Source organism: Stegodyphus dumicola, chromosome 10, assembly GCF_044657685.1.
Source record: "Stegodyphus dumicola isolate Sdum_Otavi_A_Nest chromosome 10, ASM4465768v1".
In the NCBI taxonomy this organism is placed as follows: Eukaryota; Metazoa; Arthropoda; class Arachnida; order Araneae; family Eresidae; genus Stegodyphus; species Stegodyphus dumicola.
In genome coordinates, this window is record NC_140777.1 from 40,052,734 (window position 1) to 40,069,851 (window position 17,118).

General features: G+C 33.3%; 1 protein-coding gene across 1 annotated transcript in view; it reads left to right on the top strand.

Moving 5' to 3' along the window:
• Positions 1–10,780: 10,780 nt before the first annotated feature.
• LOC118189229 (uncharacterized) overlaps positions 10,781–17,118 on the top strand; it is a 691,965-nt gene continuing 685,627 nt past the window's right edge. The window contains exon 1 of the mRNA XM_085824877.1: positions 10,781–11,053. Coding sequence (XP_085681003.1) covers positions 10,957–11,053 — 97 coding nt within the window. The 5' untranslated portion in view covers positions 10,781–10,956. The remainder of the gene's footprint in view (positions 11,054–17,118) is intronic.

The window sequence follows — 17,118 nt, forward strand, 5'->3', positions numbered from 1 at the left end:
GTTTCTAGACATCTTAATGCACCCTCCACTGGGACATTGGTGAATAATGATTTTACATCAAAAGAAACCATGAGTAAATTACGAGGAGAAATGTTTTTAACCTTTTTTACAAACTCTATTGAATTTTTTATGGTGTAAATGTTATTGTCTAATAGAGTGGAAAATCTAGAAACTAAATATTTAGCTAATGGATACGAGGCAGTACCTAAATTTGATACAATAGGGCGGAAAGGAATACCACTTTTATGAATTTTGGGAAGAGCATATAATCTGGCACAATTCGAAACAGATGGGATAAGCGAATGTTTTAAGTTGCTTGAAATGATTTGCGAAGATTTGATCGCAGTTTTTATTTTGGATAAGTCCGAAGGTGAAGGATCTTTAGAGATCGGATTATATGGTCCTTCGTTTAAGAGTTTAGTGACACCATCGATGTAAGTGTTCTTATCCATGACGACTATCTGGCCACCTTTGTCGGCCTTTGAAATGATAATATCCGGGTTAGAATGAATTTCGCGCATTGTAGCTCTTTCTCTCGCAGTTAGATTTGGTTTCAAAGGTTTATTATTGAATTTCACATTATGAGCGATAAGATGCCTAATCATTTCTTTCTGTGAATCTGAAACTTTACTGAACTTGAAAGCTTTTTCGATAGGAGCCAAAATCTTTGGAATCGAGGGTTTACAGGTTTGTGAGAAGTTAAAATTATATTTTAGAATTCTCTCTTGTTCTTCTGAAAGACTAACATTAGAAATATTAACTATTGGCTTGATGTTTACAATGGGAAGATTTTTTGAACTACTTGGACTGGAAGACTGTAAAAGAAGTCTTCATTCTAACCCGGATATTCTCATTTCAAAGGCCGACAAAGGTGGCCAGATAGTCGTCATGGATAAGAACACTTACATCGATGGTGTCACTAAACTCTTAAACGAAGGACCATATAATCCGATCCCTAAAGATCCTTCACCTTCAGACTTATCCAAAATAAAAACTGCGATCAAATCTTCGCAAATCATTTCAAGCAACTTAAAACATTCGCTTATCCCATCTGTTGCGAATTGTGCCAGATTATATGCTCTTCCCAAAATTCATAAAAGTGGTATTCCTTTCCGCCCTATTGTATCAAATTTAGGTACTGCCTCGTATCCATTAGCTAAATATTTAGTTTCTAGATTTTCCACTCTATTAGACAATAACATTTACACCATAAAAAATTCAATAGAGTTTGTAAAAAAGGTTAAAAACATTTCTCCTCGTAATTTACTCATGGTTTCTTTTGATGTAAAATCATTATTCACCAATGTCCCAGTGGAGGGTGCATTAAGATGTCTAGAAACTAGACTTTGCGAATTTCATTTCTCTTGCATCGAAATTGATGAGCTAATTTCTCTCACTCAACTCTGTTTGAAACCAACACATTTTGTTTTCCAAAATAAATATTACAAGCAAACTGAGGGATTAGCCATGGGAAGCCCCCTTAGTCCCATCCTGGCTGATATCTACATGCATTATTATGAATCAAAATTATTTGAAACTTTAAACTTCCCGGCATGGTTCCGCTACGTAGACGATACTTTTACCCTGTTTGAAGGTAATAAAGATGATTTAAATAGAGTTCTTTCAACAAGGAATTCTATTGATCCTGCTATTCAGTTCACTTTTGAACTTGAGACTTGCAATTCTCTTCCGTTTCTCGACATTCTGGTCACACGTAACACATCCAACTTCAGTACTACAGTTTACCGTAAACCTTCATCGGTTTGCCTTCCACCACACTTTAAATCATGTCATCCGACTAAACAAAAGTTAGCTTCATTTTATTCCTATGTTTTCCGTGCTCTTCAAGTTTGCTCCTCCAAACTAGCCCTTGATGAAGAACTAAATTATTTAAAAGGGATTATTACAGGGGCTTTTCACCCAACATTATTAATCAAGCAGTTAAAAAATTCTCATCTCAACACACTAAAAGCCACACTCTTATTTTAGGAGATTATAAAAATTCTGTTGTCATTCCCTTCTTTCCATCAATTAGCTATAAAGTTGCACATATTTTGCAGAAATTTAACTTTCGGGTTGTTTATTCTCCCATCAATAAAATTCCAACTTCTATACTCAAGGACCCCATTCCGGATATGAATTCCTAGGGTATTTATAGGATTCCTTGCCAGTGCGGTTTAATTTACATTGGCCAAACTAAGAGAGCCTTAAAATTTCGCGTCAAAGAACATGAGGCATATGTTAGAAAAAAGGAAACACAGAAGTCTTCTGTTGCTCAACATTGTTGGTCCGAAAATCACACTTTCAATTTTTCTGCTGCCAAAATTATTCAAAAAACATCTTCCATTGGAGAACTGGATTTTCTAGAGGCATTTCACATTCATAAAAATCTTTCTGTTCTAGTTAACGATCCTAATTCCAATCCAAATCTGCCTTCGGCTTTTAGAGAAATTATGTTTTAGTTCTGGTTTCGCCAACAGATGGCGCCACTTGCTTATTCTTGTCCAGGCTTTCTTATCTTATCTAAACATTATTTCCTATCTTGTTCATTTGCGGTTTTGCAGCTGAAGATGATGGTTGGGTAAAACCATCGAAACTAGTCCTGTGAAAATTTTGTAAATTAACGCTGATTTTTGTTGTTTGACTTCTGAATTAGTAAATCTAATGGTCTTTTTTATTTTCGTAATATGTTTCTCAATTCTTTTATTTTAGTGTAAAACATGCAGGAATTATAAAATTCACAGAATACTAAGAAAGTTTTCATTCCAAATATTTCTAAATCGCATTTCATCATTTTATGTCTGTGGCATTACTTTGCTGATGGAATATAACTGAAGCTTCTTGAATTGCTAAAAATTAGAATTGTTTTTAATCTATATAAGCATTAAGCTTTCCTTTCCCTACATAGACGACTTGAAACATGAACATTCTTCTTTGATTTTCTTAATGATATATGATATAAATACCTTCACTTAATATTAATATATTTTAAACATCTTTACCTTTTGTAAAATAGTTAATTCAAACAATTTTATGGAATTTAGCTTGTGTAAGCAAAGAAGCAAACTTCATTGGTTGGCAATCGCTAGTATGGCAATACTTTTGTATGAGAATATGCAGAAACGGATATTTTAAATTGTCATCCTTTATTACAATTCATCTCTGCGGTCTTAGCGGGTTACATAAATGTCCATCTATGCAATTAGTTAAAATATCTGGCCGGAATGGTCTTCGCTCCTTTTGATTGAGCCTCATTGCTCCATAAACTCTTTGGTAGTCACCGCCTATTGTTATCGAAGGTTTATTTAAATGCATCAATATTGTTGCCAACACTCGCTGAATAATTTAAACAGAGGAAAGGAACTGATTAATGGATAATTGTCAACGCTGCTAATGGCGGACGAGTGCAGAAAAATAAAAGATAATTAAACAGAAGTTGTTCGCACAGTTTCAAGAATTTCGGCGTGTCTAATGACAGACGATTACATAAAATGGACTGACAGTTTAACAAAGGCCAGAGGTAATTGAAAAGAACTTCGACTGCTAACTTCAAGCGTCCTTCAGCTTCATTTATTTGGACGAAACAAAAGGTATGTTAGTATATTCACAAGTTCTATAATCTTGCAGAGTAAACTGCACAACAGACATAATTCACTTTTTGACAACCATTATATACCGAATGATAATTGAAACCCATTTTCCATGTTACCCTGTTTCTAAAGTATTGAAATCGATAATAGTTTCCTTTTAAAAGTTCAAATATTTTGTAACCAAGGACGGTATTATCAGCTATTGTGCACTAATAATACCTATCCTTTGGCGAAAGAAAGCTTACTTTTAGTTTTCAATGAAACAATGTGTTTCATTTCCTGAATGCTTTTTTAACATTATTCTATATTTATACGCTTGTTCAGCATTAAATAATTTTGCTACCCCTTTAGACAAAGCTCAATGCTCGTATTCATCACTGGTAAGTGCCAAACATTCTGTAGTAAATAATGAAATCACATATATGGAAATTGCAATGATATTTGCAGGTTTCCAATCAGTTGAGTTTCAACAACTTTATTCTTCTTAACTGTCTGTTTAAACAACGTAAGTTTAAAGTAATAATTTCGGAAAGGATCTCTTCTTGTTTAATAGTTTGATTTTTTGTTTAATATAATAATTTATTTTTATCGTGAATTTATAAAAAATTTCCATTATATAATGTTAATTTTAATTTTTACTTCCTTGTACGAAGTAAAAAGGAAGTATTCTAATCGTCAAAAGTTTCAGGCAGCATATTTCAACGAAAATATCCATTTTGACCGCTATCGAATGAAATTTAACGATCTTTTTGCGTGATATCTTTACGTAAAAACAGAATAAAACACTCCTTTCCTTCAAAAAAAATATAAAACTGCTTTAAAATTAACTCTGAAGAGAATTTTTCGTGGCGTCTGTACGAACGTACTTACGTACGTGCGTACGTACGTATCTCAAAAACGAGTAGCCTCAGGACGTTGAAATTTTGTATATAGGACTGCTATAACATGTAAATATGCACCTCGTATTTTGGTTGCAATCGGCCGCACCAAACGTATATAAATATATTTATATATATATATATATATATATATACTCTGTCACCCGGCTCAGTAATCTCAGTTTCTTTACTCTTATACGTTTGTAAATTGTACATTTTTTGCTTTAAAAATGATTGTATTATGTTGTTTTAATCTTTCGGTTAAGGTTTTTATTCCTTTAGTAAATCTGTATGCAATATTTTAAGAATTATCAACAGTTTTAAAGTTGTCTAAGAGTCGCAAAGCCTTTTTTTAATGGCGGCCATTGAGGTTTACATTTGAAACAGGAGACTAGTGGATTTGTTGCCAATCTAGAGAAACTTAGCTTCGCAACAACAAAGATAACGAATTTATTTATTATTGCCAATTAAATCATGCTTAATTCTTTCTGGAATTTTTTCGAGGAAATAAGTGTTTAAGATTTTCTTCGTAATTTTTAATATAATTATTTTGAGTTTTTATGTATTTTTGCCTTCTCGCGAAGTGAGAACTGAATTAATTAAATGAGAAATACTCAGTCATCTGTGAAAAACTGTTTCTTTTTTGTTTTGTTTGCTTAATTTCTTTTATACATCATTCTAGCTTTATTATAGTATTTGAATAGAACATGTGACAACGATTAGATAATTCTATTCTTTAAATGATATAAATTTTGTGCATTCTGAGTTATAATACGAACGAAATATATAAGTTAACTGTTATATAATTATTGGATTATATAACAGCTAACTTAGTTTCCGTTATATAATTATTATATAAGTTAACTATTATATAATTATTATTACTGTTAAGTGAATCTAGCGCCAGAGTGACGCCATGGTAAACAAATACTAGAGTGAACTTTAAAAAATGCATTTATTCTATTGTGGTTTATGCGCTGTCGGTGAAGTAGATTTAATTCAATCCAATAAGTTTAAATGAAATTCCAAAAAAAATGCGTATAATTTAATATTTCGTGGCGTCTGTACGAACGTATGTACATATGTGCGTACGTACGTACCTCGCATATCTCAAAAACGAGTAGCCTCAGAACGTTCAAATTTTATATATAGGACTGCTATAACATGTAGATGTGCACCTCGTATTTTGGTTGCAATCTGCCGCACCAAACGTATATAAATATATATATATATACACTCTTTTACCCGGCTGAGTAATCTCAGTTTCTTTTCTCTTATAGGTTTGTAAATTGTACATTTTTTGCTTTAAAAGTGATTGAATTATGTTGTTCTTATCTTCCGGTTAAGGTTTTTATGCCTTTATTAAATCCGTATGCAATATTTTTAGAATTATCAACAATTTTGTTTAAGTGCCGCTAAGCCTAATAATTTTTTTTTTTTTTTTTTTTTTTTTTTTTATGGCGGCCATTGCTTGTTTCCATTTGAAACAGCAGGATAGTGGATTTGTTGCCAATCTAGAGAAACTTAGCTTCGCAACAACAAAGATAACGGCTTCATTTATTATTGCGAATTAAATCATGCTTTCTGGAATTTTTTCGAGGAAATAAGTGTTTAAAATTTACTTCGTAATTTTTAATACAGATATTTTGAGTTTTTATGTATTTTTGCCTTGTCGCGAAGTGAGAACTGAATTAATTGAATGAGAATTACTTAATCGTCTGTAAAAAATTCTTTTTTGTTTTGTTTGCTTAATTTCTTTTATACATCGTTCTAGCTTTATTATAGTATTTGATTAGAACATGTGGCAGCGATGAGATAATTCTTTAAATGATATAAATTTTGTGCATTCTGAGTTATGAACGAAATATAATACTGTTAAGTGGACCTAGCGCCGGAGTATCGCTATGGTAAACAAATAGAGTGAATTTTAAAGAATGCATTTATTCTATTTTGGTTTATGCGCTGTCGGCGAAATAGATTTATTCAATCCAATAAGTTTAAATGAAATACAAGAAAAAATGCGTATAATTTAATATTTCGTACAAGGAAGTGATGTAGTGTACACATCAGATTTTTTCAATTATGCAGACTTGTAATACATCCTAATGTAATTAATGCAGTCTAACCATGTATACAGTTAATCACTCTTAATATACTGCGAGTTAGGTGCGTTCTTTAAAAATAAAACAGATATTCGAATATCTTGGCTGGTATATTGTGAAATCTTCATACATATTAAGATAAAGAAAGTGCTTACAAATGCCAGATGATTAAAAAAAAAAAAAAAAAAAAAAAAAAAAAAAAAACTACTAGTAGTTCGTTCCGGGTTCTATTCCCTGTACTGACTATATAATATTACGCCAAGTGTAACGTAATAGGAGATTGTTTCCTATAGCAAACTGTACTAAAAGGCCAAAGACTTGGGTTAAACGTACTTGCTGTTTTAAGATATTTGCCAGAAAAAAGAATGAGATACTTGCTTAAAAGCTTTCCATTTGCAAGCATCATACTGATCCCCACTGTCGCCCTCAAAGCAACTCTGTTGTCAAATTACATGTCGAAGGCACAGTTTTCAAGCTGTGTAGCAGTGCGACTGTGTTCAACTGGTTTAAGATGGAATCCTGGAAGTTTTTCCCACTATAATGATGGCTTTGAGAAGAAAATTCTCGTGCCATCTTAAAGAAAGAAATAAGAATTGGAATTTAGGTTAGCTATAAAAGAATACCGTACCTGGTAAATATTTCAGTAGCATATCTGGTGACATTATTGAGGGTCGCTTAAAAGGACGTTTTCGAAACACTGGAATAACGTTCCCGATTAACAGTTCTGGAACGTAAAATGTAACATTGTTATAGTCGGACACCCGCCAATCTGCAATCTATTTGAGCCAATCTGCAATCTGTCTGTATGTTTGTTATTTTAATTTTATAGAAATGAATCCCTTATAATAAACATCAAGAAAACAAAATAGACTCAAGTTATTCGTGCTTGTTTCTTTATAAACGGTAAAGATGAAATACATTTTCAGACCAAATATTATGCCACATTTCGAACGACTAATAAAATAAAATTTCAATATTTACATATCGAGCATAATAATTACAAACATGATAATTATTAATCTAAAGGTGCTACATTTTAGTAGCTATATTTCTTTACTTTATTCTTATATACTTTTAGAATAATTTTATTGCTTACAAATAAGATATATCACTTGAACGAGTCTTTCCAATGAATTTTAAATTATATCGCAAGTCTGATTTAGGATTAGCTTTCAAAACAAGGCTTTATTAGGAAAAGCGAAATAGAGTTGATGTGTTGCCGTCTCAAAATTCCAAACACTTTAATCCTATATTTAAACAGAGCAATATATCTAGTTTCGACTTTTACTTCAAATTTAACCTATCGTAATTATCTGTCAATGATATTATGCTTTTCGTACGGCAATTCTTGATATCTTTATGATTAGTTCATTGATTTATAAACTGCTAAAAGGGCTGATTTAAATTAAACAACAGTTCTATGCAAAATGCATTATATTTAAAATCGAACCACAAGCGACCTAGCAGTAAACCCGCTGAATACTGGTAATTCGACCTGTGCTTAAATCCTGCAAACGGGTTACTTGTATGGGCGTTTTCATGGTGATGTGGACACGAACCAGTTTCCCTTAAAATACTCTTCATTAAAGAATCTCTTCTTTTAGCCAAATAACCCTCACATACATTGCCGTAATCAAAGCAACCAATCGAAACCTCAAGGATAAAAATCAAAATCTGAAAATTAGCACAAAATTTTGGATACAGTAATTCCCTCTTTTCTCTGCTGCAGTATTAAATTTATCGTACGAAAAACTTCTATGCACGATTTATTACACAATGTCCAAAATACTGCTGAGACTTATTAGGCATATTTCTAACTCAAAATAGATTAAATATGTTCAAAAATTGTATATATTTTGCAACGTATTGTTTTATATTGAAAGTGTTCCTAGTAAAAATGACATACTTAATTTATGATGCCGCTTTTTTTGTCTAAAAATTATCTGCCTTAAATTGGCAATAACTTTTTTCGAACTTGTTTGGATAATAGGAAAGACAGCACGTTGGAATACAATCCCCTTCGGATTTGATGAAGCAGCCGTAATAAAATGCTTCAGAAACATGCTTTTATTTGTAAATTTCCATTTCAGTTAATTGTAATCAGCCTCGATGTTTAAAGTAATGTTTATTTTCTATACATTGGATATAACATCATAATTTTATATGGACACTTATAAGTGTCCATATAAAATTATGTTTATATTATGTTTCGGGAACTGCACTTCATAATTTTCTGGTTACTTATCCACTCTTAGAGAGTAATACAGCTATGCAATAGCTGCGAAACAACCAGTAAAGGAACGACTACTCCGCATTTGGTATGTAAGCTTAAGAATAGCCGAATGGCTAAGATGTCTGATGACTGCTAGTTTCACTTGAATTAGAATTCTTGTGATTAGGCTACCTGCATGAGAATTTTCATGGGTTTTCCGAACCAGTTTCTCTTTGTACGTCCTTTACAGGCATCTGTCTCCTTAGCCAAATAGTAAAAATTGTGGTACTTACTTGATAACGGAGGAAAAGCTAAACTTCGCCAAAAGAGACCAAGTACTTACCATTTTTGGCATCATGGCACAAGTAAATCACTATATCAACCGTATGATGCCTGTAAGCCGCAATCTGAAGAGTTTATTTTAAGAGTTTATAGTTCGATCATGGGTTTATGGGATCTATCAAATAAATAAGCTAATGTTATTAATTTCTTAAAAGTGCCAAGTAACCGTCAATGAAACAGTTTGCCCACTTCGGATTTCATACGCCAAATACCGAGCGGGTATGGAGTTCTTCAAAGTGGCTGAACACAGAGGGGCAGCAAGACACCATTTAAAGCCATGCTTAGTGGAGTTCATGTAGCTGCAGAACATTGTAACTTCGGATAAAAAAAATCCTTCGAAGCTATTTTAGAAGCGATGTTTAACAGTTTCCACCAGAAATAAAGAAGAATTAACTATATCGAATTACGGCCAATCCTTCTTTGTTACTCTTAAGTAGTAAAATTTTGATTTAGATGAGTTGTAAACGATATTTATCTGACTTCGTTTTTTATATTTACATAAATCATAAAAAAGTATATCGTATTTGTTGTAAATGCTGTAGTCGTACAGATGAAAAAAAATGGTTATTTTAATTATATTAAAAATAACACATTATTTTTAAAAATTATAACCAATGCAATACTGCTATTAAAAGCTAAAATATATGAGTTAAATACGTAAATAAAAAGTGAAAATAACTGTAAACAGCACATTGCTTTCAAATCACTTAGTGTGTCATGATCAATTTGTTTGCTGATTAACAACGCGTTTAAATATTATAATAATTATATTATAGGACCTAAGTGACAAAATAAATATGACTCTTAAAAGCTAGTAATTCGACCCCCCCCTAAGAGAATGAGATGAACGCATTAATATTTTCTTTGTTTTTGCTATGGTGTAACGTAAATAAGAGAGTAATAATAACGGAAATAAGAGAGGTTCGGTTTTGATTACGGCAAAGCACTTAAGGGCTATCTGGCTGAGGGTTGCCTTCGTGAAAGGCTTTCTGAGGGAACTGGCTCGCATACCCGTTACACATGGGGAAAACTACGAAAACGCCCGTGTAGCTAGTGCGTTCGCTGGGATACCAACTCCGGAGCGAACTACCAATGCTTAACGACTTTACCGCTCGGCCGAGTCGGCCCGTAGTAAAAGAGAGTTTGTTTTAAAAATGCAAAACGAAGGTATCCTTCGCCTTAGGCAGATAGTCCAGGCCAGTCCATTATCAGAGACTTTATTTCTCTGTGAATAATAAATAGCGTATATAATAAACGGAAAAAAAGATAATTAGAAAATAAAAACAATTTTTAGAACTGATGTTTATAGAACGTTGACGCTTTCAGAACATGATGACCCAGTTTTTGCGTCATATGACGTAACGTAACCTAATCCCCACGCTAAAAGCGGCTCGTTATAGTGTTACATCAAAAATGGGAATATATTGACGTTTCTAATCTCAACTTTAGCTCTAATTATATTAATAACGAACAAAAGAAAACGAAGCGATGAATAAAAACCACGTAATTAATTGTGGTTGGATTATTTAACTAATTATTCTCCATAGTCACGCCTTAAATACACAACTCGTAATTGCACAATAGCTTCTCGTCTTTTTTGCGAGAAGTCCGCTCTTATCTGATAAACTCGCTCTCGTGCTGTATCCCCCGTCAGTTTTTGCGCGTGCCTACCAGACAGAAGCAAGTCGCGTGCCCGCTTGGCGATATTTTTTCTTTCGGACCACTCGCCAGATTGGCGAATTCCGTGTCTACTGAGGTAGCAAACGATTCGAGCGGTGCTCCGAAACTCAGTCAGTGTCATAGCATCAGTTCGGCGGGAACTTTTGCCGTCGATGCGCGATACGACGAGGTGTCGAAGTTTGAGAGAAGTGTGTCATAATTTCAGGATGAATGCTCTGCTAATGTTAGGACTTCTTTACTTCATGAAAGGTAGGAGAGCTTTTTTTTTTTTTTTTTTTTTTTTTCTTTTTAAATATTATTTTAGGCCCCGATTTTATTTTTACTGTGCTACAGTTATTTTATTTTAGTGGCATAGAAACGCATGGCTAAAAATAAGAATAAACACTCACTTATTCGAATGAAATGCGGAATCCAAAGCATAGCTTGGAAAATATAAATTAATGTTTGTTAATTATATACATTTTTTTGTGAGCAGTGTTTTTTTTAAGTTGTTTTTTAAGACTAACTATATTCGAATTTTAATATTGGATATTTGCAAGAAAATGCTAAATTAAATGGTTTAAAAAATTTAAATGGAATTGGTTCACATTTATCCTTTCCGTTTTTCTTCCGTTATTTATTTTTTAACGAGTGAAAATACAAAAAAGGAAACTTATATGATTATACACATATGTATTTAAAATTTTGTATTCGAGAAGACGCTACTACCATCTCTATAAAGTCGTACTTTTCATATGAACAAAAATGTTTTTTTCTTCGATAATAATTTCAGTTTTTGTGTCTTTAAACATCTGTAGATTTTTATTTCGTAGGGTATGTTTTCCTAATACAGTTAATTGGAATTGACATTCCAGCACAAATTTTCCATTTTTTTCCAGTTATATTAACCTCGTAATTTGTTTTTAAATTTCAGTAAGTAATAGTTAAGTTTTCTTACTTATATTTAAGTTGGCATTGTTTTTTCGTTATATAAAAGAACTAGTATTATAGTAATAAATATTTGTCGGTATTTTTTATTTTAAAAAGCTAAATTAATTACTTTCCCGAATCGAACATTATAATGTCATAATATATAATAAAGATCGTTTATCTTCTTTACGCACTTGCACCGCATACGGCGTAAATATTCTGAAACTAAGGCGTTTTAGAATTACTTAAAAATGGTTTTGAAATCGCACACTATTGCATGACAAGTAACACTTAAGCCAATTAAAAAAAGAAATAAACCATACCTTAATAATTTCGTCTGAAGTTAACATACAAGTAGCCAAACGCCTAAAGCCACGAAACACCAGTAACTCATCTGGTGTTAATTACCTGTAGCTGATTGCCCTGGCTGTTAAGTATTCTATATAACTGTTCTCTTAACCAACATGAAGTAAATCTTTTCCTTAGGCAGGTAACATGGTACAATTGACTGATCAACGGTGTGGGGTTCGATTTCTAGCAAAGATGGATATATTCGTTTTAAAAAATTGTTTCTTTCATATGCAATAAAAACCCTAATAATATATGTTAGAAAGACTTCTTTGAAAAAAGAGAATATTTCTCTACTTCTCCGTAGTGAAAAAATTAAGTTTTCGACGTGTCTTTTGGAGAGAGTTAGAAATAGTTAAGCAAAAGTTTAAAAAGAACTGAAATAGTTGATAAATATTAATGCTTTAATGTTAAATATGCTTTTAATGCTCACAAAGTTTGAAACATTTTCAGTACTTCGTGGCAGAGCGCCCCAACACGGCTAAGCGGATAAAAACCGCTAAATACAAGTAATTCGACCTGGCTCCAGTCCCGGCAAATAAGCTGGCACAGAAGTTTTCATAGCTTTCTAAAGTGTAACACGACTACGAGCTAGTTTCTTTTACAAAGTCCTCCGCTGAGATATCATTTCTCTTAGGCAGACAGCTCTAGTGTGTCTTGTTGAAATCAAATAATCCAATCCAGTGGTAGTGAAGCGCTGTGATATCACTTTAAAATGAAGTCATTCGAAAACTTGTTGCCTAAAAATACTGAACTGTGGCAGTTATTTAGTTTTATTCATTAAAATCTTGAATTCAATTTCAGTGGGAAATCTCTGCTTGCCACGTATAAAACGTCAGTTCTGGACAGATTGACCAGTTAACGACTGGCGAGTTACTAGAAGCTGACTTGTCTTCACGCCGTTAGAAAAGCATTCGATTACCCAGATAAGGCATGGACTTTTATAACGCACTATGTGGCACTTAAAGTCTGTCAAACCGAAAATCCTTTCGAGAGCATGCTAGCGACGATCCGCGGATTTCATCCTTCCTAAAGTTTTTGGTCAAATGTAAGACAGCGAACTCATTATCATTTTAGTAAATTAAATTAATCGAAAGGTTATCTTGTGTAACATAAGTACAGAATAATTTTCCGAAATGAGTGCTGTACCAAAGTTTCGTTCTAAAATAGGATACTTTTATTTTTTAAGAAAAACAGCTTAAAAATAATAGGCTGATTAAACTTACTGAAAACTGGTAATTCTTTCAGATTTGAACTCCGAAATCAAGAAATGTTTGGTGGCGGGGGCTTTCTTTGCCTTAATATCCGTAGATAAAATAAAAACCAGCCTATATCCCACAGAAAGTACTCTACAAATGCAATCATTGCTTTAAATAGATAGCTGGTGATTGCTTTACGTGTGAGAGCGTAATTGCTTACATCATAATCAAATTAGGTAGTCGAGGTGAAAGTAGTAGAAAATATCAGGAAATATGTAATGTCTTCTTGGAGCTCACTTGTTAGGAATACTACCTGTCCGCTGACTGAAAGTCATGACTTTGATGTGGCTAGAAACCGGATCACTTCATTCTTTAAAAAAGCAGTTAAACAGTCTGTATGAAATTACTGCATTCACTCGTACATCACGAAAAACTAGCATTGAAAGATACGTGGTTCGAATCCCGGCGACGGAACAGTTGATTTTTAATGTTTGTCGTTCTGAAAAACCTAATTGTCTCCAATGCCACCTGAACTGAAATGTGGTGGGTGATAACTCATTACTAACTGGATGTGGTCGACTTGGCCTCGAGCCCATTCCTAGTTGCGATATAAGTAGGCGAAAAGATACTTGCGTAGTAGCGCAACCACCTTAACGTAGTTTAGCGGTTTTTTACAGAAGTAAAAATGATTCGATTAATTTTCGGATTGCAACTTACAGTATATATGGTTACCTAGATAACTGTTATGCTCATGGTTGCCAGAGTTTGGCGCCTTCTACTAAGGTGGTTGCGATAATACGTAAGAACCGGAGAAAATGTAAGGAGTAATTGTATTCCATCGTCTGTGCTCTTGGTTACAAATGGTTAGCTCGTCCATCAAGTAGTTAGAGGCAAGCTGTAGTTTTCGGCTGCTGTTATATTCACTTCTGAAATGCACCTCATTGAAATAAAGAAAAAAAAAAATCGTATTATATCTGAGGTAGCGACAAAGCCGTATAGGCGCTTATGGGGAGGCATCGTCTTTGCAAGTATTAAATGAATATTTAACGTCATTCAGCTTTGCTTTATTCGGCCCATACTACACAAAAAATAAATTTGCTGTTTTTGACGGTAAAGAATATTTGGCAAAAGTATAGTTTAGGGTACCCCTTGGCGAAACTTGGCGATTTTTGGCGGTACATGGATACCGATTTTGTGCAGTTCTTTGACTCGTTATTTTGGCTTGTGAAATGGCGATTTTTGCCACAAAAATCGCCGCTACACAAAGCCAAAATAACAAGACAAACAATTGTAGAAACTCGGTATCCATGTACACATCGACTTATTTTCACTTAAAAAAAAAACCCGAATTGCACAAAAATGGCATTGCGCACTCTTTTAACTTTACCCATGTACACGTCGAACTATTTTCACTTAAAAAGAATCTCTCAGAATTGCACAAGTCCATTGCGCACTCCCTTTACTTTGTCCATGTACACATCGATATATTTTCACTTAAAAGTAAAAGGAACACCAAATTCTGCAATACAGGCAAACCAAAAAATACATAATCTCAATGAAATATATTTTAAACCAAACAATAAAATAACATAAAAAAGGAAAAACATGTTATACATTTAAGCACTACCAAAAGCAAATATTCACTTACCATGATTTTCGAATTCGCTTCGTACACCCAGAGCCACGTAATAATCAAAATATCAGTCATACTCAAATGTCTTTTTCAAACCAGGTACTCTTTCTGATCGAACGCTTCACATAGTGACCATCTGAACCTTTCTTCCTACAAACCCATTCAAACCCACCTAAACGGTTTTTACGTTCGGACTAGATGCATATCCTTCCTACGTACAGGACACTTATAATGGCTACTAAGTAAACCTTTATTTACACATCAGTCAATTAAAGCTCTTTTCCCCTTTCGCTCCAAATCGTACAGAAACTTCAAATTGCAAATTAATCTTACTACATTAGGCCATTCTACGGTCTAAAGAATCAAACCAACACACACCACAAAAACGCTTACAAAACATCCCATGATTCAAAATTTCCCAGAATCGTGCACCCGATTACGTCACAATAGGGTTTCCATAACATTCAACTACTCAGGCTACCATAATTGAAACAACAACTTCGCCATAATACAAGGGGTACCTTAAAGATTACTCTACTCGAATATTTTTCTGACTCTCAACGTTGATACATGTTTGATGCATTCCTGTTCATGTTAGTAGCACTGCAAAGTATTTTGTATAGACATCAAATAGACTCTAGTACAGCTCTGACATTCATGATTTCTTAAACAATAAATCAGCTTTTCTGGTACATGTTTCAATGAATAAAATATAAGGTGATCATATAAAGGTCACGTATGAAAGAAAGTGTCTGTCATAAAAATAAGAGCTAAGTACAGTTATTGTAATTATAGAACAAATGGAAAAAAAGGACTTTTTAAGCTATTCTTTTATGTGCCTAAATTTCAAATTTCGTACCCATTATTTATTGCATAGTGAATGCAGAGAAAGTAATTTCGCTTTAGGCTTATTTTCATACTCTGAGAGGAAATGTTACAAAATTTCGTACCCATTATTTATTGCATAGTGAATGCAAAGAAAGTAATTTCGCTTTAGGCTTATTTTCATACTCCGAGAGGAAACGTTACAAAATTTCCACGATTACCCCTTCGCTATAGTGCTACGCATAGGGTGAAACCTAAGTCTGATATGAACACCATATGATTTCCTTGTAAGGTTTATTAAAGTATACACAATTTTTGCTGCACATCATTTAAACTTTATTTCCTCGAATTATTTCAACTTACTTAACTGGTCGCTCAAGGCAAGTTGAAAATCACATCAAAAATTGCAGATTTTGGAATTAAATATCCCGTTCAATTGTTGGCCTACGGGAGTCGTACGTACTTCTTATAATTTTATTTTTCTAAAACTTTCCCGAGTATAAGCTTAAAAACCAGGACAACGCATTTAAAGTTAGATTTCGTTATTTGTAGTAAAATTAATTTCTTTTAATTTTACATTTCCAAAACATGAATATTTTCGCCTTTTAACACACTTCTGTAACAGAAAATATATGACTACGACCAACGACTACGGAAAAAAGGTCGAATAAGGTTTTTTAAGCGGGTAAGGGGGTACACATTTAATAAATGCCGACTGCCATAAAATAACGCGGTGCTTAGCTAGATCTGATAGTCTGATTTAAATATTCAACTTTCTACAGCTAATCGTTTTTGAGTCATGCGAGATGCATGCGTACGTTACATACTCACAAAAAAATCCCTTCTGAATACATTTTAAATAAATTTTACTGTTTTAGAAAAGAGTTATTTATTCTGTCCATAAGTACAGATGTAAAGCAAAAGAATTGTCGGAACTACTCTGATATGCGCCCTCAAGGCGCCAAATTTCTCGTCAAATATTTTTGGCGAGAAACTCCACGCTGCCATATTGCTATCGAAATTTTTTGCTTACATTTCGAACTTTAAGCCTAAAATGTCTCCAAAAACACGGTTTTCGCGAACGCAAAAACCACGTTTTGAACACACAATTTAAGCTAAAAATCCGAAACAAAAACAAAAAATTTAGATAGCAAAACCGTGAAGTTTCTAACCAAAATTATTTGACATGAGTCCTTGTACATAGCGATATGTTTTAACTTAAAAAAAAAAAGAAAAAAGAAAATCTACGAATGACACAATCTAGGCAACGAACGAATTTACGAACTACGCACACCTCGCTTTAATAAATTAACATAACAATAAATTTCAAAGAATACCATGTACACAGCATCCTGTTTAAACTTAAAAAAACATCTACGAATTGCACAATTTTTTAGGCA